Source organism: Lycorma delicatula, chromosome 3 (assembly GCF_047948215.1).
Source record: "Lycorma delicatula isolate Av1 chromosome 3, ASM4794821v1, whole genome shotgun sequence".
Taxonomy (NCBI): Eukaryota; Metazoa; Arthropoda; class Insecta; order Hemiptera; family Fulgoridae; genus Lycorma; species Lycorma delicatula.
Genome location: NC_134457.1, coordinates 162,618,538 through 162,644,600, shown reverse-complemented (window position 1 = coordinate 162,644,600; position 26,063 = coordinate 162,618,538). Strand labels below are relative to the sequence as shown.

Here is a 26,063-nt window from a genome sequence, read left to right as displayed (position 1 = left end):
GAGAAACATTCTAAAGAGCAAAAAATGTATGGTTATGAATTTTTTACAAACGCATAAATAAAATTCGAATACACTGTTATATTTCGTTACTAAGTTTATTTTTCTAACGTTAAAATAACATTAGAAAAATAAAGTTATATTATCTCCTTAATGACGTTATATTTACCTCCAGAAATTATCACAAAGCATCGTGTAAGAATGCTACACCTCAAATGAAACGATTCGTTCGAGAAGCGTAGTGTTTGGGTTGTTTTCTACGATCACAAACGTAAAATGTAACTTTCTATATACCATTTACTTTTTAAAAAGATTAAAAAAAAATTTATTACGATCTTTAAAGTGAGATCTGACAATTTAATAGTTTTCTTGATTTATATGTTATTGTAGTGTATGTATTTTTATATATGTTTTCTAGGTTATAACAGGTTGAGGTTGTTGCATATTCTGCTTCCGTTCAATGCTTCATTTTTTAAAAGAAATCCATAAATTTTCAATTGTAAAGAAGTGATCAGATTCTATCGTAGATATTCAATATTCATACGAATCCAGTGGTACTCACTCCTTGTAGTCGCAATTTGAGCTAAAAATGTATTTTCAAAAAATAAATCGCATCCTACATAAATTAGCAAAAGTATTATATTACTTTTGTATTTACAGTTTCCAATTTTAAAAACAATAAATATAACTGTTTAATCAATGAATAGTTACTAAATCATTTTTAAAAAAATAATAGTATATTTTAACCCGTACAATATCTACTAATTAAAAAATGAAAACTATTTACATAAGCACAGGTGTTAAAATGGTCTAGAAGGTTAGTGCCTTCTGCCAAAGATAGAACATTTTTGGGCCAGTTATTTTTATTTATAAGGCTCCTTGATAGTCCTGAGCCATTATTGTTATTAGGTTTTAATTAAGTCCATTCTAGTTTGGTTATCCAGAGATGTAACAAGATACAGGTGCACTTACTGTGCTTACTGTTATGAAACTGTTTGCAGCTCAGAATTTAGAAAGTTGTATGAGATATCTGGGATAGTAAATAGATAAATTATAGCAAATTGGTAGTTAAAAGATTAATTTCACTGTACTATATACCCAATTTCTTTGATGAAAATTAATTTATCTATTAATTATTTTTTACCGTTGTGTAGTTTTTTGAATTTTTATTTCAAAAAACCTTTTTGTTTGGCCTTATTAACACAATTTCTGGTTTCTTAGATTAATGGTGGAATTAGAATCTTTTCTAACACCTTATTCTCATGATTGTTAAAACGTTTGCCATAATATCTATTGCACATTGGTTAGATATTCAATGTACGTGTATGAGAATGTAAAATTACATGCTTTCTTAACTTTATTTCTCATAAAGACGTCAATAAATATGTACCTGAATATTTTATAAAATTATGTAAAATTAATCCCTTAAATGGTCATTCATAAAAAGGAAAGTTTACTTGGATCTCTTTCAGATTAACACACATTAGTAATATGTGAAGAACCATCTATTTAAAGCAGAATGAATAGTAAAACAAATAATTGGGTTAATAAGTTTGGTACTTACGTATTAACGCCACCGCAGCTACAGCTTTATTTAAAAACAAAGTAGTCAATCGGATTTCAGTGGAAAATGAACAGTCTCTTTATTAATTTTAATAAATGGTTATTTATTTATTTTATAAATATAATTTAACCAAACTTAACCTACGCTCGCTAACCTTGACTATTTAACACCGTAATTTTTTGAGTATTTATTTAATAAATTCAGTAATTATTGCAATTATTTATTATTTAAATAATCAAAACATTCCTGTTAATTAGTCAAGGTTGGCGAGCTTAGGTTAAGTTTGGTTAAATTATATTTATAAAATAACCATTTATTAAAATTAATAAAGAGACTGTTTTGAATCTATGTTAAACTTTATATCAGCCCATTTTCCACCAACATCCGATTGACTACTTTGTTTTTAAATAAAGCTGTAGATGTGGTGGCGTTAATATGTAAGTACCATACGTTTCTTCTCAATCAGTGAAGTATTTTTCCATTTAAGTAGAAGATATAAGAGTTTTTACACATTCTTATCTTTTTTTGAGCCATTTACATCAATAAGAATTAGATTAGATATTATATGGTGACAAAGTTCTGTTTTATACAGATAGATTTAACAGTACAAAGGAATGTGAATCTTAAAAAGATTAATTAATTAAAATAAGAATACACTTGTGTATCATACTGGAATATTTATCTGCAGTTTTATTTATTCAATACATAAATTAGAAATGTGCTACAAAGCGTATTAAAAAAAAAAAATGTAATGATCACAGTTTTTCTTCAATTGGTTTACCAAAGTTATTCTAGAACTGTACAAATAAATATTGTGAATATCTGAAAAAAAAATTACACAAAATATTTAAGTAAATTAAAACACTTTTAAAGAGGAATCCTTTATGTATTTGTACGATTGTATATTTGTATTTTTGAATCTTTTTTTTTTATTGCAGATTTCTGATTTCATGATTGCTTTACATCTGCTGTTTCCTCTTTTATGCAATAAATTTCACTTTACTTTGGATTGGAATTCTATACTAAAAAATGACACAGATGAGTATGCAGATGTCATTACCAGCAGGTAGCATTGTACAAATGGACTGGCATAGTACTGCTGAAGGTGAAACTGTTTTACAACATTTCTACAACCCTCAAACATCTGGAAGAAAACTTTTTGGTATTTTTTTTATCTCATTATATTTTAGTTACGTAACTGGAAAAAATTTTTATTTCAGCTATATTTCAGCTATAAAAATTTTTATTATAGCTATTTGATAGCTATAGAAATAGCTATCAGCTATTTCTTGAACACAAGAATATAATGTATTTTAAAATTCTGGTTCCAGATAAATTTTTCTATGTAGAATTTAGTTACAGATTAATACTTTGAATGTTTTTCAGAAACATCAGTTATACTTAAAAGTTTTCTTAATTATATTGCATTTATCTACACTGGTTAATTCAAATAAATATTGCATTAATATATTTTTATTTGTCAAGTATTAATTTTTAGTAAATGTGAACAAATATATATTTGTTCAGTCCTATCTATATAGACAGTATAGACTATAGACAGTATAGACTATAGACAGTATAGACTATATAGACAGTATAGACTATAGACAGTATAGACTATAGACAGTATAGACTATATAGACAGTATAGACAGATATATATTTGTACAGTCCTATCTATATAGATAGGACTGTATCCACTGGCTGAGACTGACAGTTCCCTTTGGATGAATCATAACGTAAGTATTTATTAAATATATAGTGTTAGGAAAGGCAGGTTTACCATTTCATAGATGATGTACTGGCAAATTCCTTTCAAGCAAATGTTCTGCCTGAAAGGATCAAGGGATTGCATGACTTTATCAGCCACTATAAAGTACTAAATAAAAAAAAAAAAAAGATGTGGTTATAGTCAGTATTAATACATAAAAATAATTATTACATGAAATAACAGTATGATAAGTATGCAGACAATAATTAAGTTGAAAAGTAAGTGTGGTAAGTTGAAAATATTTTTTTAGTTTTATTATAAACATTACACTTTACTTATCTGGAATTAATAAGATAATTGTGAAAGTGAGACAAATTTTTCTGGCTGTAGCAAAAGTGAGTTCAAGAATGATGTATTTTCTTACTCAGGTTCTGATGATTACAAGTTATTTGATGAAAAATCATCAAATGACAAAATTCATTTAGCCCAACTAAAAGAAAAAAAAAAATCAGATAAAAAGTCAAATTCAGTGATAAAAGATCATAATACTATTGCCAGCTTATTATATTCAATGGAAGCCATGCACATCCAGTACCATACCTACCACTATACTGAGATTGTAATGAATAATGATTCCAATCTGAACTCATAATGGATTTTATTCTTTTCTCTTTCATTCAACCTCCTATAGGTGTGTCCATCATGTGATAATATATAATACATGCAGTACTACAACAAACATGTTCACCATTTAAGTTAAAAGTGGATATTGTGGAATCAAAAGATCCTCTTTCTACTAGCTGAACTGCTGCAAGAAATATTATTCATTATGATTAATGCCTGAATGGTAAAGATAACAATATGCAAACACTATTAGAAATCTTTTGATATATAGTTTGTCATTATACCATAAACAAGGTAGTAGTGCACACAACAGTGAAATGTAAAGAAAAATAATCTTAGAAACTACAGTTTTCTATAAGCAAGACTAATTCTGTTCAAATAAATCCTTACTGGGCATATAGGTGTTTAATGCAGTACAAAAGTCAATCACCTGAACCGTTTGATGTTTTAAGATGATGACCAACACATAGGATACCATTTAGTGAAAAGAGATTTATATTACTAGCTGATTACTTATGATTTGATGATGAGTCAGCGTGAAATTCAGAAATCACCATCTATTAGAGAAATATTGGAAGCATTTTTTTTTTTTTTTTGTAAAGAAAAGTATGAACAGGATTTTATTTAACATTATATGAATAACTACTTCCATTCTGTAGCAGATAAATGTTTTAAGATGTAAGTTCCAAAAACATCTTCCAAATGTAGAATTAAACTTGTCATGATTTACAGTGTTCCTCAAAATATATGTTTAACTGCAGAACCTTGTCTGGGCAAAGGATTTACAACAAGAAAAATTCCTCTTGGTAAATATCGTCTAAAAAAATTATCAAACCCTTTCCATTTTACAAATCAGATTTCACCTGTGAAAAATTGGTTCACATGTCACTAGCTAATGAACTCATGAAATATCTATACAATTTGATGATTATTGATACTTTCTAAAAGAGAAATAATGTAGTGTAATAGGACCAGTATAACAAATTTCTTCCAGTTAAGAAGAAAGAAAGAGAAAAAAATGAGAAGAAGGAACTAAACGGGATTCTTTTTTGAGACTAACAAGTCCATTGAACAATTTGATTTTTGTAATACAGACAATGACATCTCCAAAAGCCGTTCGACCAGAAGGGTTACTGGACTGGTATAAGAATTTATAGAAAAGTGCAAGGGCATGGATGATGAAAATTATTACACTTCAACAATTAAAGGGATGAGGCAGGTACTGGTTCTGCAGGTCTGGGACCAGCGGAGAAGGTCGGTAGTTCTGCAAGGTCATGTTCAGTGCAGTCGTGATAACAAACATAGTTTTGCAAGCCTGAGAGTTCGAGGTGGTTGCAGTGACAGCTATAAAACAGCAAGCGTGCAGTTGCAATGAATGAAAAGTGCGTCATGAGCATTCCTGCATGACAGTGTGTGAATGCAGAAAGTTGTTTGGTGAGTTATTGGTAAACAGTAGTAAAAGTGACAGTATTCTACTCATTCATAAAGTGTGGGGTAGTTCTATTGTACACAGTAAAAGTAATAATATTTGCAGAAAATTTAATTGTATGAACTTTAGACTTTTCTGGTGTTAATGCAGTATCATATTATAGTGGTCATTATAAAATGTTTTTAGTGAATTAGATTGTATTCTGGATTTTATAATCTGTCTTTAAACAAATTTTGTCCTTTTTATTTGAATTACTATTTTGCATGTTAATATATATGTCATTATTATTTTGTTGTAAAGAAAGTGTAATGTTGCACAGTCCCAGGTTGACCATTCGTAACCACCAGTCTAGTGGTGAAATTGTCATCGCAAAACAGCTGATTTCAAAATCAATAGTTCTATAGTTCAAATCCTAATAAAGGCAGTTACTTTAATTCGGATTTGAATACTAGATTGTGGATACCAATGTTCTTTGGTGGTTGGGTTTCAATTAAACACACATCTCTGGAATAGTAAACTTTACTTTCTTTTTCTGTTTAGCCTCCAGAACCACAGTAAAGGTGTTACTTTACTGTTCCTTTACTTAGAGGATGAATGAGGATGATGAGTATGAATGTAAATGAGGTATAGTCTCAGGTTGACCATTCCTGAGATGTGTGGTTAATTGAAACCCATTAAAAAGTTATTTTGCACCAAAAATAATGTTTTTTGACCCCAGCTTTTGTAGTTTACCCCATGTTTCTTGAAAACTATTGAAAATACAGTTCTTGGATCTATTTTTTTCAATTTTTCAGTTCAGATTTCATATAAAATTGCTAAATTTACTCATTAATTTAAGTTGCAAGAATTACTAAAGGTGCAGAAATAAAGGCAAAATCTGCCAGCCAACGAAGAATTCCTGGGAGTGTGTTAATGTGAACATTCCAGATTTTATCAGTAGAACTCCTAAAAGTGTATTTCATTCTTCATGCATCACTTCTTTATATGTTGTCTCATTTATCGTTTGATTAGTATTTTGCAGATTTCTACCTGAAAAATTTTCTTAGAGGCTAATAGTGAAATTAAATCAAACAATATAATTTTTTTTACCCATTATGGTTCGCAATGGAAATTTAATGAAACTGTTACTTTTTGATAATAAATCTTACCAAATTTATTTTTTAAAAAATGTTTGTATATCTTTTGTTATGATCCTTTTAGTTTTGTTTTTGCAACCACTGTTGCTGGTGCTGATTTTTTCCACTGTAGTATTACCAAAATTATTGTTGGCAATATTTTTGAGTTAGGAAGAATCATTTTTAAGAAGTTATTGAAAATTGTATTAGATTCAAGTTGCGTTTACTAATAACTATGGTGTATTTTGGTGAAATTAGTTTGGCTAATAGCTGTTTGATATATCTCCAGTTTGCTGTTGTTGTACAGTACAACATAATACGTTCATAAAGTCTTAAAAGTTATGTTCATTCTGTGGTGCATGTTCATTATGTGGTTCATTATGTTCTTATGGTGCATTCTGTTCTTTCTGCATTAGGTTGGTTGGTTAGGTTTGTTGGGCATTGCTCAGTAATGAACCAAGATGTTAGTTGTAGAGTTGAAACGTAATGGTTCTTTCGGTAGAGGAACACATTTTTCTCATTTAACACATCTTCTGTGAAGGTACAAGTATACAAATTTAGTGAAGCACAAATCTTCTGAAAAGTTTCCATATACTCCTGTTCCTCAACGCAATGCAGTTTAAACTCTTATCAAAAAATTTCAGGCTCTGTTGAAGATGCTGATCGAAGTGGAAGACTGTCAAAACTAAACGAACAGAATCTGCTTGAATTTTGGTTGCTATGACTGAAAGTCCACCAAAGTCAATGCCTAAGTTAGCAACTGCACATAAAGCTATAAGAAAAGAACTAAAACTTCTTCTCTACAAAATAAACTGTGTTGATGAACTTAAACCTACAGATCATGCCAAAAGACTAAATTATTTTCAATGGTTTAAACATTTTATTGACCAAAATTCCATAGGTATCCTCAGCATTACAGATGAAGATTGGTTCCATCTCTGAGGGTATATCAATTCACAAAATAAATGACTGTGGTCGACAACTAACTCGCATGAATTACATCAGTAATATTTACATAATAAATAATAATAAGCAAAAATAATAATAATAATTTACATAATAATAAGCAAAAATTGGAGTTTGGGTTGGTCTGAGTATATCGTGCATTGTGGGTTCATCATTTTTGAGAATGCAGTTAATAGTGATCATTATTGTGCTGTTTTAACAAACCTCATTGGTCAGTTAACAGAAGTGGAAATCAATCATGGTTGTTTCCAACAAGATGGAACCACAGTGCCATCAGAATAGTTTCTATGGTGGGCAGCAAAACAAGCATTGTATCGCAACAGACCACGCACGACTGACGAGCTAAAAACTGCAATAATGGCATGTGTATGAGACATTCCAGTACATCAGCTGGTTAAAGTGTTTGAAAACAAATTGAAATGTTGGCAGTATTGTATTGATGGAGGAGGTCATTTTCATCACCTTTTGCTAACTATTGCAATTATTATAATATCCATTTCTATAAAATAATGAAATAAAAATACAAAGTAATAATTAAGAAAGTTTTGTCCTTACACGTCCATAATCTCAGTGTCCAGCAACTTTCCAAACATATTATTTGGAATAATTGCCTCACCATTACTAATTTGTAACTTAAATGACTATGATAATACAACTGAACCTATTAATGTATATATCATTTTATGCATTGAAGATATGAATAGATTGACAAACATACTAGAAAAAACTGTAAATTAGCTGCTTTTAAAAGTTAATTAAGAAAAAAAGACTGCCAACAAATAACTGAAAAAGTAAACTGTGAAAAAATAAGAAAAGTGTTAGGAAAGTAGATACAAAAAAAAAAAATTGTTGTCTTTGTGATAACTTAATATGTTTACTAAAGTGTAATAAACCAAAGAAAAGAATTATAGTGTAAAGCAAGCTTTCCTGTAAAAATTACTTATTGACAAATTAATATCAAAATAAATCATTGAAACAACAAAGAGGTTTGTGAAACCTTTAACTTGCTGGCTAATCTACAGACATCTATGAAAATGGAGATACTACAACTTTGGGTTGAAATAGAAACCAGGGAACTGGTTAATTGGATGATGAATAACTGAAGATTTACTGTATTTGTATTGCATATTAATCAATAAGTTGAAAAAAATGACCTTGACTAATTCTTTCCACTCAAGCTTTTATAATTAATAAAATTAGTTAACCCATTATATAACCTATATAACTAACCCTGTATAGCTAACCCTATTTAAATAATGTCTTGCAACCCATGTAATAGAATATAAGAGTTAATTCAATATAAGTTAATGTAAGAGTTAATGTAATATAAGAGTTAAGAGCTAATTCATTTTATTAATAAATTAACAGGTATATTAGAACGACCTCCAGTAGCACAGACAATGGAAGAAGTTTCATATAAAGTTTTCTTTGCTGGCAAAGCTGGTGGTGGTAAAACAGCTACAATTGCTCGATTAGCTGGTACATCTCTTAATCCTGCTTATATTGAAACAACTGGAATTCGTAAAACAAATATATTCTGGCCAGTTAAAATATGGGATAAAATTATTTTGTTTAAATTACACTGTTGGGATGCAGGAGAGAATAGTATCAGAAAGTACAGTCATATACTGCCAGTAAGCAAATGTTTATAAATTCTAATGTAGTAATTAATTTAGTGGTTCTGTACTTAGTTAATTATATTAAATTTTTAGATTCTGTTATTTATATTAGCAATGACTGTTTCAATTTTAACCTAAGAATCCTCTTTGGTTTTCCACTCTGCACATTCTTGTTGTTTCTCAATACTTTACCTATATCAAATGTAAACCAAGTTTATATAATATAAAGTCTGTAGATTCCTATGATGCATAAAATAAAAATTTGGCTTGGATACTAACAACAAAATTTTATGAAAACTAATTTCAGAATTTTCCTTTAAACTATGTTAATGACAGGAGATTGCATAAAGGTATTTCATATCAACAACCTTAACTCTGGAAACATTAAAATTGAAATTGATACATTGTTGAGGAATTAGTTGTATTCTGGAAAGTTATCACTAATTCACTCATTAATTTTTTCATTTTTCTAGTAACTAGAAACTTAGTATTGTTATTTTTTAATCAAGTGTTTTGGAAAAGTGAGCAAAGTTAGTTTAAAAACCTCTTGTGGTTAAAAGAGAAGAGTCCTTTACATATACACATATCTGTTCTGTTTTCCTGAATGAAGTATCATTTTAACCTTATTTCATTGTTATGGAATTATTGTAAAGTATTCTGTTAGATTTGCCACACTAACCAAGAATATCAGTTTAAAACCAGAGGTGCTAAAACAACAAACTTAACATTTTACCAGCCTTTCACTTTCTGGACTTTTGTTGAATAAATCCTTATTAAAAAAAAATTAAATTATAAAATGTTTAAAGCAACTTTATGCAGATGACTTCCTAATTTTATTTTTTTATAATTTTTGGTTTATTTTTTTAACTGTAAAACGTTTTTTCTCCACATGGTGTTTTAACATGTATTTGGATGTGGTAAGTGTCATTTAAATTGAAACTTAAATATTAACTACCAGAATTATTTTTAATACAATTGTTTTTTCTCTAATTCTATATAGGCAAACAGCTGTGTGGTAAAAACATTAATAAATAATCCCTATTTTTAAATACATTTTATTTAATTGTGAGTATACTACCTATTTTTTACAAGGGTTGATTGTTCTCTTCCTGACAAAGGAAACTCAAGATTTTTTGTTTTTTAATGTATTTTCCAATTTTACCAGCTCACCAACTTGATAACTTGGAAATGTTATTAACTTTTCCTAGTTACATTCCAATTCAATACATTTAGACTGAACAACTTTTCACTTTTTAATATTTTTAGTATAATGCGATTTATCCATCTCTGCAAAACAAACTGTTGTCTCAATTTGACCTCATCATTTGATGTGAATCTTTGCTCACCTAGCTTTTTCTTCAGGTTTACTGAAAAAGTAAGTAATTGCTGGAAACCTGCATTTAGCCTATAATGGCACTAGAAGTGAAGTGTAATACTCGCCCAGTGATGGTCCTGCTTTTTCCCAGGTATTCTATGAACACTGCAACGAGAATCCCAAAAAACTATGGTTGTGATGTTTCCTGCAGGTGGAACCATTTTTGCTTTCTTTTGCATACTTTCACCTGCTCCTGTCCAGTTCGATCTCTGACATAAGATGGTGAATCCATATTTCATCTACTATAACAAAACATTGAAGGAACTCAGAAAAACTATGATTAAATAAGTCTAAATACCTTTGAGAAGTGTTCACTCAAGTGCATTTTTGGTTGTCTGGTAACAGATGCAGCAGCCATGAAGCAGAAAGATTTTTACGTACTCTAAACATAATGTAAAATGTACTGGGCATTTTACTTCATTGTTATGTAATTATTATGAAGTATTTCATAAAATTTCCCACACTCTAACAGAGAAAATCAGTTTAAAACCTGAGGTCCTACTACCACAAACATGATATATTTTATAAAACAAAGCTTTTTATATTTTTACTTGAATTACTTTATGTTTAGATGAAACTTGCTGATATTGTAAACATTTTGAATCAAGGTGTCTGCAATATTAACAAGCAGACATACCTTAAGTTGACAATCAATTAATACAATATTGTGAAGCATTACGTGATGATTTCATCAGCCATGTTGGTTTTTTGGATGTCCTGACTGTTTATCAGTCAGGACACCATATGGATTGGTTTGAATGGATGTATGACATCCATGAATGGATGTATGGCATTTAAATTCAGCAACCAGTTTTTTTCTATTGAAAAAAATTGGTAGAATCCTTTAAAGTGATATCTTACGTTTCCTGTTTGTTCAGTGAGGTTAAACCTTTTAAAACTGAGTACTTATATAACAACTTGAACTTCAATTTTACCATTTTTCAGAAAATTTCAAAACTTGTTTGCTTTACTCAATCGCCACAAACACCTAAAGCATGTTTCTAAAACTTGGCAGCACTTCATCTAAAGAATCGTACTTGGCAGATATCATAACCATTTGGTCATAATTGCACCTCTCTTGTGTCAGGCCAAAAATCTTCTGAACAACTCTGATAATCTGAATTAATATGGTTTTACTATATACTTAATATTGTTTTCTTTATTAATCTGTATGTAATATTTTTATATTTTAGATGAAAGAAATGTATGATTAGTATCTCATACCATTAACAAAAGAAGTAAATATTATTAACAATTATTTTTTTATTTTACAGTCATGTAAATCTAAAGCTGATGCAATCATATTTGTGTTCTCTTTTATGGATAAAACTAGTTTTACTGATTTGCCTCAGCTTATTTCAAAATACACCAGTGATGAACCCAGCCAACCATCTATTATTGTGATTGGAACTAGGTATAACCATATTATTCAAAAAATTTTTACATTAATGAACTGAATTTATTTTTAATACAAAAGTATTCATGAATTGAAAAACTGATCCATTTTCTTATTTATATAATCAATTTTGTGACTACTTTTAAGCTATCATTGTGATACATTTATTGAAACAAATCATAGTTGTAGAATACAGATATATTATTATTAATAAAATATTAAATTAATTATTGTAAAAAAATCTTCTTTTCATGACTGCTTCATCAGATTAGTGAATAAGTTTTTATTCACAAAAAGTTTTTTATTTTTAAATATAGAAGAAAAATGATATCTTTTCTTCAAGAGTAAATTGAAGCAGATTTAGGTTTTATTCTTCTTATATATTTAGCATTTTCACATTGCATTCTTAAGAAGAAAAAAAGCGATTCTTATACAGGTGATTCAAAGAAACGGGAAATTTTGAAAGTTGTGTTGGTAGCCGTGGGCGATTGGTACCACTTGATAAGTGGTGCCAGGCTCTCTAACCTAATCTGCCATTTAGTTGTCATGGATCCTTGGAGTGGTGCGGAACGTGCATTTGCTATCAAAGCATTTTACAAAAACAATGACAGTGTGGAGGAGCGCGTAGAGAATTTCGCCGTCATTTTAATCTGGGACGGCACGACCGTGTTCCATCAGCACATGCAATTAAAACATGGATATCTAATTTTGAGGAAACTGGTTTGGCAATGAAAAAGAAACCTCCAGGCCGTGAGCGAACTGCCCATACACTACAGAATGTTTTACAAGCTTTACAAGATGCTGTCACACGAAGTCCACATGGGTCAATCCGTCGTCTCTCAGCATCTTTACAATTGCATAGTTCAAGTGTTTGAAGAATGTTAGTGAAGGACTTGCAATACCATCCATACAAGTTGCAAATCGTCCAGGAACTGAAACCGAACGATGCAGTTGTGCGAGCACAATTCTGTAATGTAATGCTTCAGAAGATAAATGATAACGATGAGTTTGTTCACGAACTGTGGATGTCAGACGAAGCGCATTTCCACCTCAGTGGATTTGTTAACAAGCAAAATTTCAGATACTGGGCAGAAGAAAATACTACGCAGCTACACCAGCATCCGTTGCACAGCCTGAAAGTGACTGTGTGGTGTGCTATGTCATCTAACGGTGTTATAGGACCTTATTTTTTTGAGGATGACAACGGTCTTGCGATTACAGTGACGTCGGCTCGTTACATAGCCGTGCTTGAAACCTTTGTTGTGGAACAACTAAAGAGATTTCCACCAATTCTTAACACAGCCTGGTTTCAACAAGACGGAGCAACGTCACATACTGCACGAATATCGATGGCAGCTGTACGCCGATTGTTTGGACAACGTGTCATTTCACGAAATGGTGAAATTAGATGGCCCTCCCAGATCGCCTGATCTCTCAGCTTGCGATTACTTTTTGTGGGGTCACCTTAAAAGCAAAGTGTTCCACAGTAGACCTGCTACAACGGAACAACTGAAGGCAAAAATCCGAGAAGCAATTGCGGAAATTCCAGTTGAGATGTTACGTCAAACCAGACGATTGTCATCCACGAAGATTTCATCTTTAAAAAATCAACTAAAATGTATGTATCCTAAAATGGCAACATTTGTACAATTACATGAAATAAAATTCATTTTCTAAAAAACATTTTTCATTAACGTTATTTAATTTTTTAAATTTCCCGTTTCTTTGAATCAGTCTGTATTTAATTAGTAATAATAAATTAGCTTATCATTTGCTGCTGACATATCACATAGTATGACAGTAATGATTTTAATGCCATACTGCCAATACAAAGAGTTCAGCATATATAATAATATTTTTCAAGGCCCTATAGTAGAGCTAATCATATTACTGTAAGAAATATAATATTGTATAGTATTCAGAACTGTTTAAAGTTGTGCATGATTCGTGTGATGCAATTTAGTTACAGAAAATTTGCAGTGAATATAGTAATTATACGTATAATTAATTAAATATATCTTAATCGCAATTCTTATTTCATTTAATGTTTTATACTGTGTATTAAATTTTGTAGTTCCCTATACCACTATCACTAACAGTACAATACTAATGATCATTAATAACAATAATTTTAGTAACAGAATATTTTAAAAATATTAATTCCATTTTAATTTTGAATTTTGATTCCTCCTTCCATTTCATTAACAATAGTTGTGTACAGTGATTGGATCAGTATATAAATTCGAGTTGAGATTTATTTAATTTCCTTTGAAACTAAATGACATCTTTGAAACCAATGAAGTTTTTTTTTTGAGATTAAACAATAGATGAACAGTTTAGTAAACAAGCAGTAAAACTAAAGTAATTGTGTAATAATGCTTTCTAACCAAGTTATAAATGTCTGATTGTTAGCATCCAATCATCATAAGAGAACTTTACATTTTTACATTCATAATTCAAAAACACTTCAATTTCTATAGTTTGTAGCTGGTAGTTAAAATAGTTTCATTTTGTCAGATATTAAAAAGGATTTTGAACGAACTCATTCTTTCATTTAATTTTTTTTAGTCTTTTCAAAGAAAATTAAGGTATTACTTTCAATCACATGAAGGGATTGGGGGGTGAAAATGAATTTTCTTTTTGAGGTATGAGAAGTACAAAAATACATTCACTTAAATTGGGGTTTCCTTATTTAATTATAAGCCTACGTATAAAATTTTGTGGCTCAAAAATCTCCAAAACTAGTAGATCAATTTTATTGAAAAATAGGTAAGCTGTAGTAGTTAATCTAAAGTTGTGCATATAAAAGTTTTATGAAGTTTGGTTGAGTCATTCTTGAATTACGCTCAATTTAAGTTTGAAAAAATTGAATGGGGCAAGTTAAAAGCAGGTTAAAAGGTTTAATTGATTTTGGTGGTCAGTTTATACCAATTTCAATTGATGGTGCAAGACTTGAATGGAAAAATATTCAGAAAAATGAAAAGAAGAATATTATTTCTGAGATATTAAATATAATTATTTCTATTTTTATTAATGATTTTACCTTAATTGTATGATTTCTTTGAAAAGTAGATTTGGTTTGTTATGATGCTGAGTTGCAACATTGATGTTTCTTTATCTGTTCTATCTATTGTTAGCAATATAAACCAAATTAAGAAAAAAACTAAATTAAATTAATGAAAAATCTTGCACTAGAGTTTTTTTTTCATTTGAGGAGTTAAGTTGATATCAAAATTATATTATATCAAATAAAAATTGAAGCCTAAAAATAAAAAGAATTACAATAATCTTAGTATAAGTGACAAAGAAATGATTTATAATTATTTCAAGTAACTCCCAAAGTAACTGAATGACATAGAAAAACATAACGTTTGTAGGTTAATCTTATTATATATCCATAGAGTAAACTTATTTTAATGATATAATAAACCAGTAACAAATTCAGAAACTTTTCTAAACAATAAAAATATAATTTTATACTTGTAAGTCTAAAATTAGCCGAAAAAGTTTTTGTTTCAACCATAACATCATGTATGGTTTTCACTAAGACATGACTATCACAACCTAACCATTTTTTCTGCCACATTCATTCTTCATGGTATTGCACAGTATACATTATAAAAATTTGTTGGTACTTTTATCAAATACCAACACCACCACTAGTTCCCTTAAATTGGTGGCCTTTTCAAATGAATTTCTTTATTCACTGTTAATTTATGGTTTACTGCATTACTTCCCTTCAACTTAAATATCATGGAAAATTTACTTATTGACTGCTACATGGCATCTTCTGGCAGCCAGGTGACCGTTAATGCATAGAGTATTTTCCAGAACTATATCCTGTCCTTCATGTGGCACCACATGAACTCAGCAAAGTAGGATTCCATTTGGTACTTGGCAGTTCCCCTGTGCTTTTTATTCACTATTCAGTAACTCCTATAAGCAATCAATGTCATACAACACGACACCATACCGTACAACAAAACAGTTTCACAAAAACACATAATACAACCATTGTAAGATGTTCTGGTTTCTGATACATTCCCACGCAGTTGCAGGAACTCAATGGCATCATGTTCAATGTTAAAATATGTTCAATGTTAATGTTCATGTTAATTGTTGGTTGTGAAATTAAACTGTTTTCACAATAAACTCACAGAACGAACTTTAGGTAATTGGCTGCAATACATTAAATTCAGATACTGAGTTGAATGTACATAATTTTGATAAAGAAACTTTTAACCTATTCTTTCTGTTTGAGATATTTAATCGAACAGGATTCCTATATTGTTAAAAAGAAATAAATTGGGTAATTAAACAAATATTTATTGGCACGACTATTTGATAAGTACTATTTGTTTATTTCAATTCTTTGTTGAATAAGTGTGCTTACTTATACAATATATAGTGTATTACACTTTAAAATATTCAGTATTATATAACATCTTTGTTCGATCATGTAGGCATGATCCTTCTTATTTATCTTTCATTTGTTATTTCTTCTTACTTACTTAAAATAGTAGTTTACATAAACATATTGCTCGGCTGTTACTCTTAGTTCTCTGTTCAGTTAAGATAACATAGCGTCTCACAATTCTTACATATTATGTTTCAGTGAAATTAATACGAGGGTTATTTTTTTTTCAAGGTCCAATCAGTCACGAAATACACACCACAGTGAAAATAAAAAATTTTTATTTGTAACAAATACTTACATAGTTATGCTATTTGTCTACATAGTCGCCATTCCGATTTAGACATTTGTCGAAGCGTGGTACCAACTTCCCAATACTCTCATCATAGAACAGCGCCACCTGTGTTTTCAGCCATGTTTCTACGTTAGTCTGCAGCTCGATGTGTGACAAAATGTTGTCCTCCTAGCCAGCGTTTCATGTGAGCAAAGAGGTGAAAATCAGATGGAGCCAAGTCCGGGCTATATGGTGGGTGATCAAACACTTCCCAACGAAAACGCTGCAGCAGCTTCTTTGTTACAGCTGCAGTGTGCGGCCGAGCATCGTCATGGAGAAAGACAATGCCTTATGACAACTTTCCTCTCTGCTTATTCTGAATTGCCCTTCGTAGACGTTGAAGAGTCATGCAGTATGAGGCTGCAATGATGGTCATGTCACGTTCCATGAATTCCACCAAGAGAAATCCATTCTGGTCCCAGAACACAGTAGCCATACAATTTCTGTTGGAGAAGGTTCGCTTGAACTTCTTTGGTTTACTGGGAGAATGAGAATGCATCCACTGTTTGGATTTTTCTTTTGTTTCTTCAGTTTCGAAATGAACCCATGTCTCGTCCCTTGTGACGATTTTGTTCAAAAAATCTTCTCCTTCATTGTGGTGGCGCTAGAGAAACGTTATGGAGGCGTCCATTCTCAATGTTTTGTGATGGTCGTACAGCATCTTGGGAACCCATCTCGCACACAGTTTGCGATACTGAAGTCTCTCACTCACAATGGTGTAGAGAGCTGACCTTGAAATTTCAGGAAACGAATCAGTCAATACAGAAATTGTGAACCGATGATTTTCTCAAATTGCCTCATCCACTCACTCAATGAACTCATCGGTTGACACTCGCTTCCTTCCCTGACCACCTGCATCATGAACATCTGCACGTCCTGCTTTAAAGTTCCTGCACCATTGTCGCACTTTGCTTTCACTCATTGTAGTTTCACTGTACACGTTACTTATTTGTCGATGAATTTCAGCTGCATTACACCCCTCAGCCTGAAGAAATCGAATTACCGCATGCATTTCTCACTTGGCGGGAGATGCTATTGTTGTAGACATGTTTACGTGCTAGCTGCGTGTTCAGAACTAAATGAAGTGACGTGGCGTGATTGAAGGCCATACTAGAGACGCTGCGCAAAGGTTCATCCAATTTTTGTATGGGTTTTTATTTTGCGACAGATCGGACCTTGAAAAGAAAATAACCTTCGTATATTCTATCATAAATATCTGTGTTTATATTAAAAACGTCTGGTATTTTTATGGCACAAGGCATTAACATTCAAAAGTAATGGAATGGAAGAGATTGTGTGAAAAATCCATCTAAATATAAATTGAGTTAAATTTCATTTTGTCCAGAGATTTTATAAGTGCTAAATATCATTTTACTGTACTAGTGCTAGGCTGTCTTGTTTACTGGTTTGGTTTGCATTTTTCTATCAGTAAAAAAAAAAAAAATTGAAATTAAAAATTTAACAAATTATATACTTAACTACTGTAACGTGTTTTTAAATAAGTATTTTAAGATGTGCTAGTAGTTGGGGAGTTTGATTTAAGTATAAATTATTAGAAATATATTAATATATTATAATTGTATAGATTCTACTTATTTAAAATTATATAATAATACTTCATTATAAACTACAGTTATATCTGTCTAACTAATTTTAGTTATTATTCTCTCAGTCTATTTCGTTGTAGGCACTCTATATGGCTGACTGCAGAATCATTGCACCTTCTTGTATTTTTAATACGAATTTTATAATTATAGTTTTTTTTTTTTACGAACATGTACATATATAATCTTTCCACTGATATACATCAACTAAATAATTCTAGTGTGATCTGAATACATATATATACATTCTTAAACCAAATAAAGCAAATGTAAAAAGTTAATTTTCAGTTTTAAGCGTTTTATTTTATAAGTATTTAATGCAACTTGACCTTAGAAAAAGTAATCTGGTAAGCCTTCCTTCAAATTGTTATAACTGTTTGTTTACCCGATCAAACAAATTGGAAAAGCAAAGCTTAACTTATTATACCTATAAATGTTTCAAAGAGTAATTATTAAAGTAATTAATGAAAATTTCATTCAAATTTAATTAGAATTTTTAATTTTTAATTAGAAATGGAACTCACCTTGTATGTGAGCTAAGGTAGTATACAAAATACATTACGTACTCAAGAATAATAGTAAACACTGGCCTGTTTTATAAGATATGAGTATAAATAATATTTAAACAGACCTTTAAATCTGGACTTTAATCCATACTGGTTCAGGTAATCATGAAATTTTTAATAAAAAAATAATGAAAGGAAATGTGAAAGAATTCTTGATGAATTTTCTACTTGAAAGATAATATTAATATCTTATATTATTAAGATATTATTCAGCTTAATTAATTTGAATAAGATTTCTTTTTTTATTATTTTCATTATGTTAATTTAGATTGGGTCAGATTACATTTATGTAAATTAAAATTTAATTTTCTGATTAATTTAATTATTCTATTTAATTAATTCATTGTGGTACCTTATTCTACATTATCAAAGTGGATAATGACGTTTCTGAAAATGATTCACTTACTTCCGTGTAGTTTTTCTATTGCTGCACTTTGATCTATATTTATGTAAAGTAAAAACAACAAACAAGTCTAACAATTTTACTGTTGTGTGATGGATCTAATCTTATCTGAATAATAGTGCCACTGTTGCTTCCCAATGTTCTTTTACTGTTCAGACTGTTATAATCTTATTGCTATGAGGTTTAAACATATATAAATCTTTGAAATATTAAATAAGTTAAAATGTTTGTAAACTATAAATTGGATATAAGCTGTAAAGTTTGGTTTATCTAAGTTTTCACTAATTCAAACTAATAACGATCCCATGAATTATATTATTATTATTATTATTTTTTTTTTCATAACATATCATTTATGTGAACTTATAGATATTATGTAAAGTTATAACAGATATAGGAATAATATTTATTTAAATGTAACCCTTCCTCTGTTTCTTTGGAATTGAATTATCTATCATAAAAAAAAGGTGCTGTTATTTCATTTCTTGTCCAGTTGATCAGGAAGTAATCTGACTAGAATAGTATATATTTTTTAATCATATTATAAAAATAAGAATTGGAATAAAATTACCTGTTTTTGAACTTCCAATTGTATTATCAGGACAATCTGTTATGTGGAGTGATTGCAAATGACAGCAGTAATTCGAGATAGAAAAATAAATGTAATAGTAATGTTGATAGTGTTTGGTGTATTTCTACACTGTTATGACGTGGAAACTATTTAGTTCTTACTATGGTTGCTTGGTCTCTTCTCTCTCCTCTCGAATGACAGGCGTTCACATATGTTGCAATAATTGTGTATTTTTTATTCTTTTTTATGAACATTATGTATGTATTCAGTCACGTTTAAATTATAATGCTCTCAACACCACATTGTAAAAAATTATTTTATTCTCCTGACAGATGAATCATCAAATTACAGTCCACTAGAAACATGAATTTATATTACAAAATTTTAAACAAAACATAAAGTAATTTCAGTTTATTGTGTTACTGAAAATAATTTTTTAACTAATTTTTGTTGGTTAAACTAATACTAATTATTTTTGTATTTGTAATGCATATGTTTTAACTAATTTTCTGATATTCAAGTAGTTTTTGAGTAATCTATTTACAAATAATATAAAAACAAAAGGTAGTTTCACTAAATCTTATTTAGTTTTATCAAAAACAAACTTCTCAAATACTGCTGTAATTTCTGGACTGTGTAATTTGCTGATATCATAGGTTAACATTCATATTACATTTAAATTGTTATGACTTGTAACAATAAAATAAATTATATTATGTTTTAACAGGTTTAGTGTGACATCAAAAGTAGAAGTTTCAATGGCTGAAATAAAAGAATTTGAACAAAAATGGCATGTAATGGTCATGAAGATGAATAAGTTCAGCAGCAGTTCAGTGGATCGTAATGAAGTACATAAAATGTCACCATTGTTAAATACAACATGTGAAAAGTTATGGATCAGGGATCAAGAGTACCTTCTTAAGAATGGCATGACTGTTTGAGTCACATGTTAATTTTAATTTTTTTTCTGCTGTACTTATTTTATATCAATTTATAATAGTTGCTGTAAAAATATCTGGGTTTGATTGTGGCAAATTTCTAGAGTTTTTCCATTGACCTTATAGTAAGAAAAGAAAACGTTTTTGAAAAAATTAAATTATGTTTATTCAGTAAGCTATTTGTCACACTATTAGCAAAAAAAAAAGAAGCCTATCTGTAGGATACAGACAGTGCAACTGTGACAGCTTACATTGACAGCTTAACACCAACTCGCTTAACTGTTGAAGGAAGATATAGCAATCTTTTTATAGTGGCTTTTAAAAAATTTATTTGCTTACGTGTGATGCAGTGCATATATGAGACTGACAAGTCGCTACATGTCATGGAGACATAGAAAAACTTGACAGTGTTGCGTGCTCATTCTTACTATCAAATAACTGATATGCTTGTTGTTGCTGTACATAAATAATTTCCTCAAATTAAGGGAAAGGGTAATCCATGATAAAATACTCTTGTATTATAATATATCAAAACGGTTTGAGAACGGAATACTAGTAGTAGATATCTGTGTACTGGCAATTGTAATTTTGTATTATAATTATAATTAAATTTTTTCATATTATAATTTTTTTTTTGTATTACTGTGTCTGTTAACATGCTACCTTGAGAAGTTGTGTGTACCACCTTCACTTTGCACATTGTGTATGCGTACCACAGTTTGAGAACCACTGGCATAATGGATTCTGTATGTAAATTCACTAACTGAAACTGCAAGAAATGTTTTCCTGGGAGTAGGAATAATTTAACCACTGGGTATATAGCTGAATAACTTATAATCTTGTACACACTAGATGCTATGCAGTTCTGGGTATATGCAAGGGTATCCATTAAGAAACCTGGACTTTCACTTGGCTGCTTCTTTAATATTGTAGAAGAAAAACAGTTGCAGCATTTGTATTTTTATCTGGATAAAAACATCTAGTTTTCCCTATGAGTTCATAGAATCTGTCTCATTGACAGTTGTCAATGAAACAGATTCAAAAGATACTTAAAAAATTCCTTTGAATGGGTTTTGTCTTATTTAATAGTGTTACTGAGGAAAAGCGTAGCCTGAAACTGAATATCAAGTAAAGTTGGGCATCCTAAAATAAAAAAATGAAGTACCTAAAATAATCCAAAAAAACCTAAATACAGTATGTAAAAATATGGATGAACTTTTTTGTTCAGAACCTAGCTCACATGTTCTAAATTTTCATTAATTTTAACCAAATCTACCTCATTAAGAAAAATGTTGACCTATGGAAAATAAAAACAATCAAAATAGGGCAAGCTTATTTTTGTATTTATATATTTTAATCGTTAATGTAAGATCTGAAAATAGCAAGAAAATCTGAGATCTTAGCTTAATACCTTTAAAGATTTATTATTGAAAAGAACTATGGTCCTTTATTTTTTATCCTGGACTTAAGTTTTAGGTATTTATTTTTATGTCATTATAATGGTTGAAAATTTTAATTCTAACTTTTTCATTTGTTACTGAGAAAATGTTATTTATGATTCTTATAACATTTGGCTTCTTTATCTTCCTTATAACAATAACTAATTTTATTTATTGTGAGATTGTAAAGACTACTTGCTAATGAAGGTTGGTAGGTATATTTATTGAGAGCTAGAATAGTGGATATAATGAAATATTTTGAAACTTTATCCCATCCTGAAGTTTTAAAATGTTTGTTAATAATAATTCATTTTGTTTAAGTGACAAAAATTATGTACCTTTCCTGATATTTCCATTTGCAAATTTTGAGCCAAAATAGTAAATTATTATCTACTTCAATAAGCAACATTTTTGAAGGTTTTTTCCTTTAAAGAGTTTTTACAAAAACTTAAGTCAATATTTTTGTGCATAAAACTCTAATCCTGTCTAGTTTTATTTATGAAATAACCTATTTCCAAATGCCAAAATGAGTTTTATGCTTCTGTCACATGTTTATTTCAACTTACTTTTAACAGTATGCTCATGATAACATTTATTTTATTGGACCCTGTCTTTTTTATGTTTATGATGTATAAATAGCTAAAGCATGTACTCAGAATCTTAGTCCTACGTTCTTGGAATCCAAATTATTAGAAGGTTGGTTGGAAAATACAGAGTTAAAATTCTCAGTAACAAGAATGATATGTATTGATTTTTAAAATTCTAAATATGCTACATCAGTTTGCATGTATAAAATTTAACATCAGTTGGGCTGAAGATCAAAGTATATGTTAAAATCTTTTATTTTTTGTTGAGATTTTGACTGGACTATGATTTGGTCATGAATTTATCTGTGGAGACCAATGACTTTGAGAATGTAGCTTTCATAACTGCTTTCTTTAAATTGCTGAAGGTACTTTTTGATTGAACCCCATGATAAGCATTGGTAGAATGTGATGAGCCTTCTTTCTGGCAAGACGGGGCAATTAATTGTTGCTCATATAGATTATATGAAAATAATCTAAACATGGTAAGAATTTAAGTGAATGGACTTCAGCCTTCAATGAGTACCTTCATTTTACAGTTTTTAAGGTGCTGGAGCTCTTTATACATTTTGTATGCTTTTACTCAAATTACTGGGTATGTATCATGTTCATAAGCTTTTACTTTTCCTGTGGTAGCTTTAGTATTTATATCAATAATAAACTTTTTTAAAGAAGGAAAATAACAATTGCCTGATATCAAAAAGTTGTTGGAACCTTCTTGGCCATGCAAATCGTAGTTTACATTGATTTGCTTAAACAAGGTGAGTCAGTTGTACCTTCTGTTATGTTTGCCTATGGATCATGTCACAAGCAACCAGTATGAATAGAAATGGAAGATAAGCTATGTTCCTATGTTGATGGCTTTGAGTTACATTACAGTGTTTGTTGTTTGAACTTAGACTTTTTTTTTTTTTTTAAATTGCAACAGTATTATAATTTAGTTTTTATTATTAATATATTTTTTAAACTTGTTTTGGTATATAATTTACATGCTGAAAAGTATTGAAAACAATCTTTCAATCCTGATCAGTGCAAAAATACAGGTCATTGAAAAAGGTTGCAGCAATAAATAAAAAAAATTGTATTTCTCTATGTAAATGAGATAAAGTCTTAATTAGAATTGTAAAATAATCGCTTGACCGGCCTTGACCTTAAGCCAATGAGTACAACACACAATATCTCTGCACCATTGTCAGTCAGTGCAATGGCTAAAGTTCAGCATAAAGCAAAGTGCGATGTGTGGTTAACTGAGTATAAATCAGTTATAATTGTTCAATGGACTTTTTGGCATATTTTTGGCAATGATCCTCCTCATGCTAACATAGCATTAGATGGTGGTATGAGCAGCATAAGTAATCTGGCAATGGGGAAGTGAAAATGTTTCCTGGATAGCCCAAAACAAGTGATGAAACAGTTGAACATATACAACAAAGTTAAGCCCCACAAAATCAAATTGAACAAGAATGTAACATTGCTGTAATGTTTCAACAAGATGGTGTGCCCCTGCACTTTAGCCTAGGCATTCGATGTGTTCTCAATGAAAGATTCTCTAATCATTGGATTGGTAGGGTCGGTTCTGTGCTTTAGCCTCTAAGAAGCCCAGATTTGATGCACCTAGACTTTTTTCTATGAAGATACATTAAAAACATTGTCAACAGTAAAAAAAAAATCAGGGATTTACAACATTTAAGACAACAAATCACCCCTGTTATTGCTACAGTTATGCCTGCGATGATTCTCCAGCGGACCTGGGCAGAAGTTGATTATTGGCTGGATGTTTACCGAGCAATCAACAGAGCTCAAATTAAAACATTCTAAGATATGTAAAAAAAAGTTTTTGAGTTGCTGAAGTTTTTAAAAAAATACTTGTTTGATTATCTCTAGTAATTTCTGAGATACAATATTTTAAATTGCTGCGACTTTTTTTGATGACCTATATAACTCGACATCACCAGTGCTGATTGAAAGCAGTTTATGTTGTAAATTGTTAAAAAATGGTGAAGAATATGTTACAAAGTGAAATAATTGATCATTTAGACAACGTTTTGACCAAAAATTAGTGTAAGTAGCAACAATGTAAGATGTTAAATTAATAGGTGCATCCTGTTAATAGTTGAAAATATTGTACTATTAATAGTACTAAAATCACTAAAGGTAAAATCATTATAATTCTTAATACTAAAATCCTAAATGATTTAAGTGAAAATAAGAGGTTGCAGTGTGAAAATAAAATCTAAAAAACAGTTAGGTATTAAAGCATAGTAATGTAGAAATGACATGTGAACTAAATAACTTATAGAACCAAAATCATAAAAATAATTTGATTTTTAAGGGTTTAAAAAAGATGATAAAATTGTTTGAAAAGTAACTGTACACTTATATAAACATGGTTGTATGTAGAGTGATTGTATTCCATGTGCTGCGAGTAATGTTTATTGAAAAAGTTGGTCATACTGTGATGTGTGCAGTTTGCTTCCTTGAGCTGTCAAACTGGTAACTTTGCGACAAGAAGGTGTATATCATTCTTTGTGAATCACCTTTGAACAATTGATCTTATTTGATTGTTTTTCATGTGCGTTAAGAATGGTGTTAACTTTAGAACAACAAATATTTCTCATTGAAAATGTCTTCGAGGACATGGTTAGTTATACACAGACAGTGAAAGACCAGTTTTCTGTTAGATCTCCATGATACAGCAGTTCCTAATCAACATAGTTTAAGAGTGCTAATTGAGAAATTTAGGGAGATGAGATCGATAAAGGACTGTGAGCACAGTGGTAGACAATCAATACTCAATGAAGAAAAACTGCAAAACATATTTGCTGCTGTATAATGTAGACCCAACTAGTTCATGGAAAGTTGGCCCAACAGAAAAACATTGGTGATGCAATTGTACAAAAGGCAGTTCATAAGAAACTCTCTCACCCCTCATAAAGTGAAAGCAGTTCAAACGTTATTGGCCACACTCTGTGGAAAGTTAATTTAGTATTGTAAATGGTTTCAACAGGTTCTAGTAATCAATTATTATGATGTTTTGAAGTATGGTTTCTATATTGATTGAGGCGGTTCCATTTCTCTGGATATGTGCATACACAGAATTAAAATTGTGGTTGTCTGCTAACATTTGCATGGTATATATGAAATCCCTTTACATGACCAAGAGACTGGAGTGTGTATTGTAGTATCCAGGAGATATAAAGAAGAATAATAACCCAATGTTTTTCATAGAAACAATAAATTCAGCTCATTATCATGAAATCATTCAACAGCGCTTGGGAGAGCTAACTGAGCACAAAATTAATAGTCCTTGGATTCAACAAGACAGACGGCGCTTTGCTTGTACAGCCAGGCAGACCATGAAGTTACTGCAAGAAGTTTTTGGAGATCAAATGAGGGCATGTGGCTAACTCATTCT

At 30.1% G+C, this 26,063-nt stretch overlaps 1 protein-coding gene across 2 annotated transcripts; it reads left to right on the top strand.

Moving 5' to 3' along the window:
• The first annotated feature begins 226 nt into the window (after window positions 1–226).
• On the top strand, window positions 227–21,251 carry LOC142322165 (ciliogenesis and planar polarity effector 2-like). Of its 2 annotated transcripts, none has more exons than XM_075360926.1 (5): window positions 227–275; window positions 2,500–2,723; window positions 8,774–9,039; window positions 11,674–11,813; window positions 20,415–21,251. In XM_075360926.1, the coding sequence occupies exons 2-5, from the start codon at window positions 2,591–2,593 to the stop codon at window positions 20,626–20,628; spliced, it is 753 nt and encodes a 250-aa protein (XP_075217041.1). In that variant the 5' UTR covers window positions 227–275; window positions 2,500–2,590; the 3' UTR covers window positions 20,629–21,251. The 2 variants fall into 2 exon arrangements, with proteins under 2 accessions (XP_075217041.1, XP_075217040.1); XM_075360925.1 differs by having other exon boundaries at window positions 234–388.
• Window positions 21,252–26,063: the final 4,812 nt, after the last annotated feature.

Coding starts and splice junctions, on each gene's coding strand:
- LOC142322165 (XM_075360926.1), top strand. CDS start 2,591: ATGACACAGATGAGTATGCAGATGTCATTACCAGCAGGTAGCATTGTA. Junction 2,724..8,773: donor ATCTGGAAGAAAACTTTTTG/GTATTTTTTTTA, acceptor ATAAATTAACAG/GTATATTAGAACGACCTCCA. Junction 11,814..20,414: donor ATTATTGTGATTGGAACTAG/GTATAACCATAT, acceptor ATGTTTTAACAG/GTTTAGTGTGACATCAAAAG.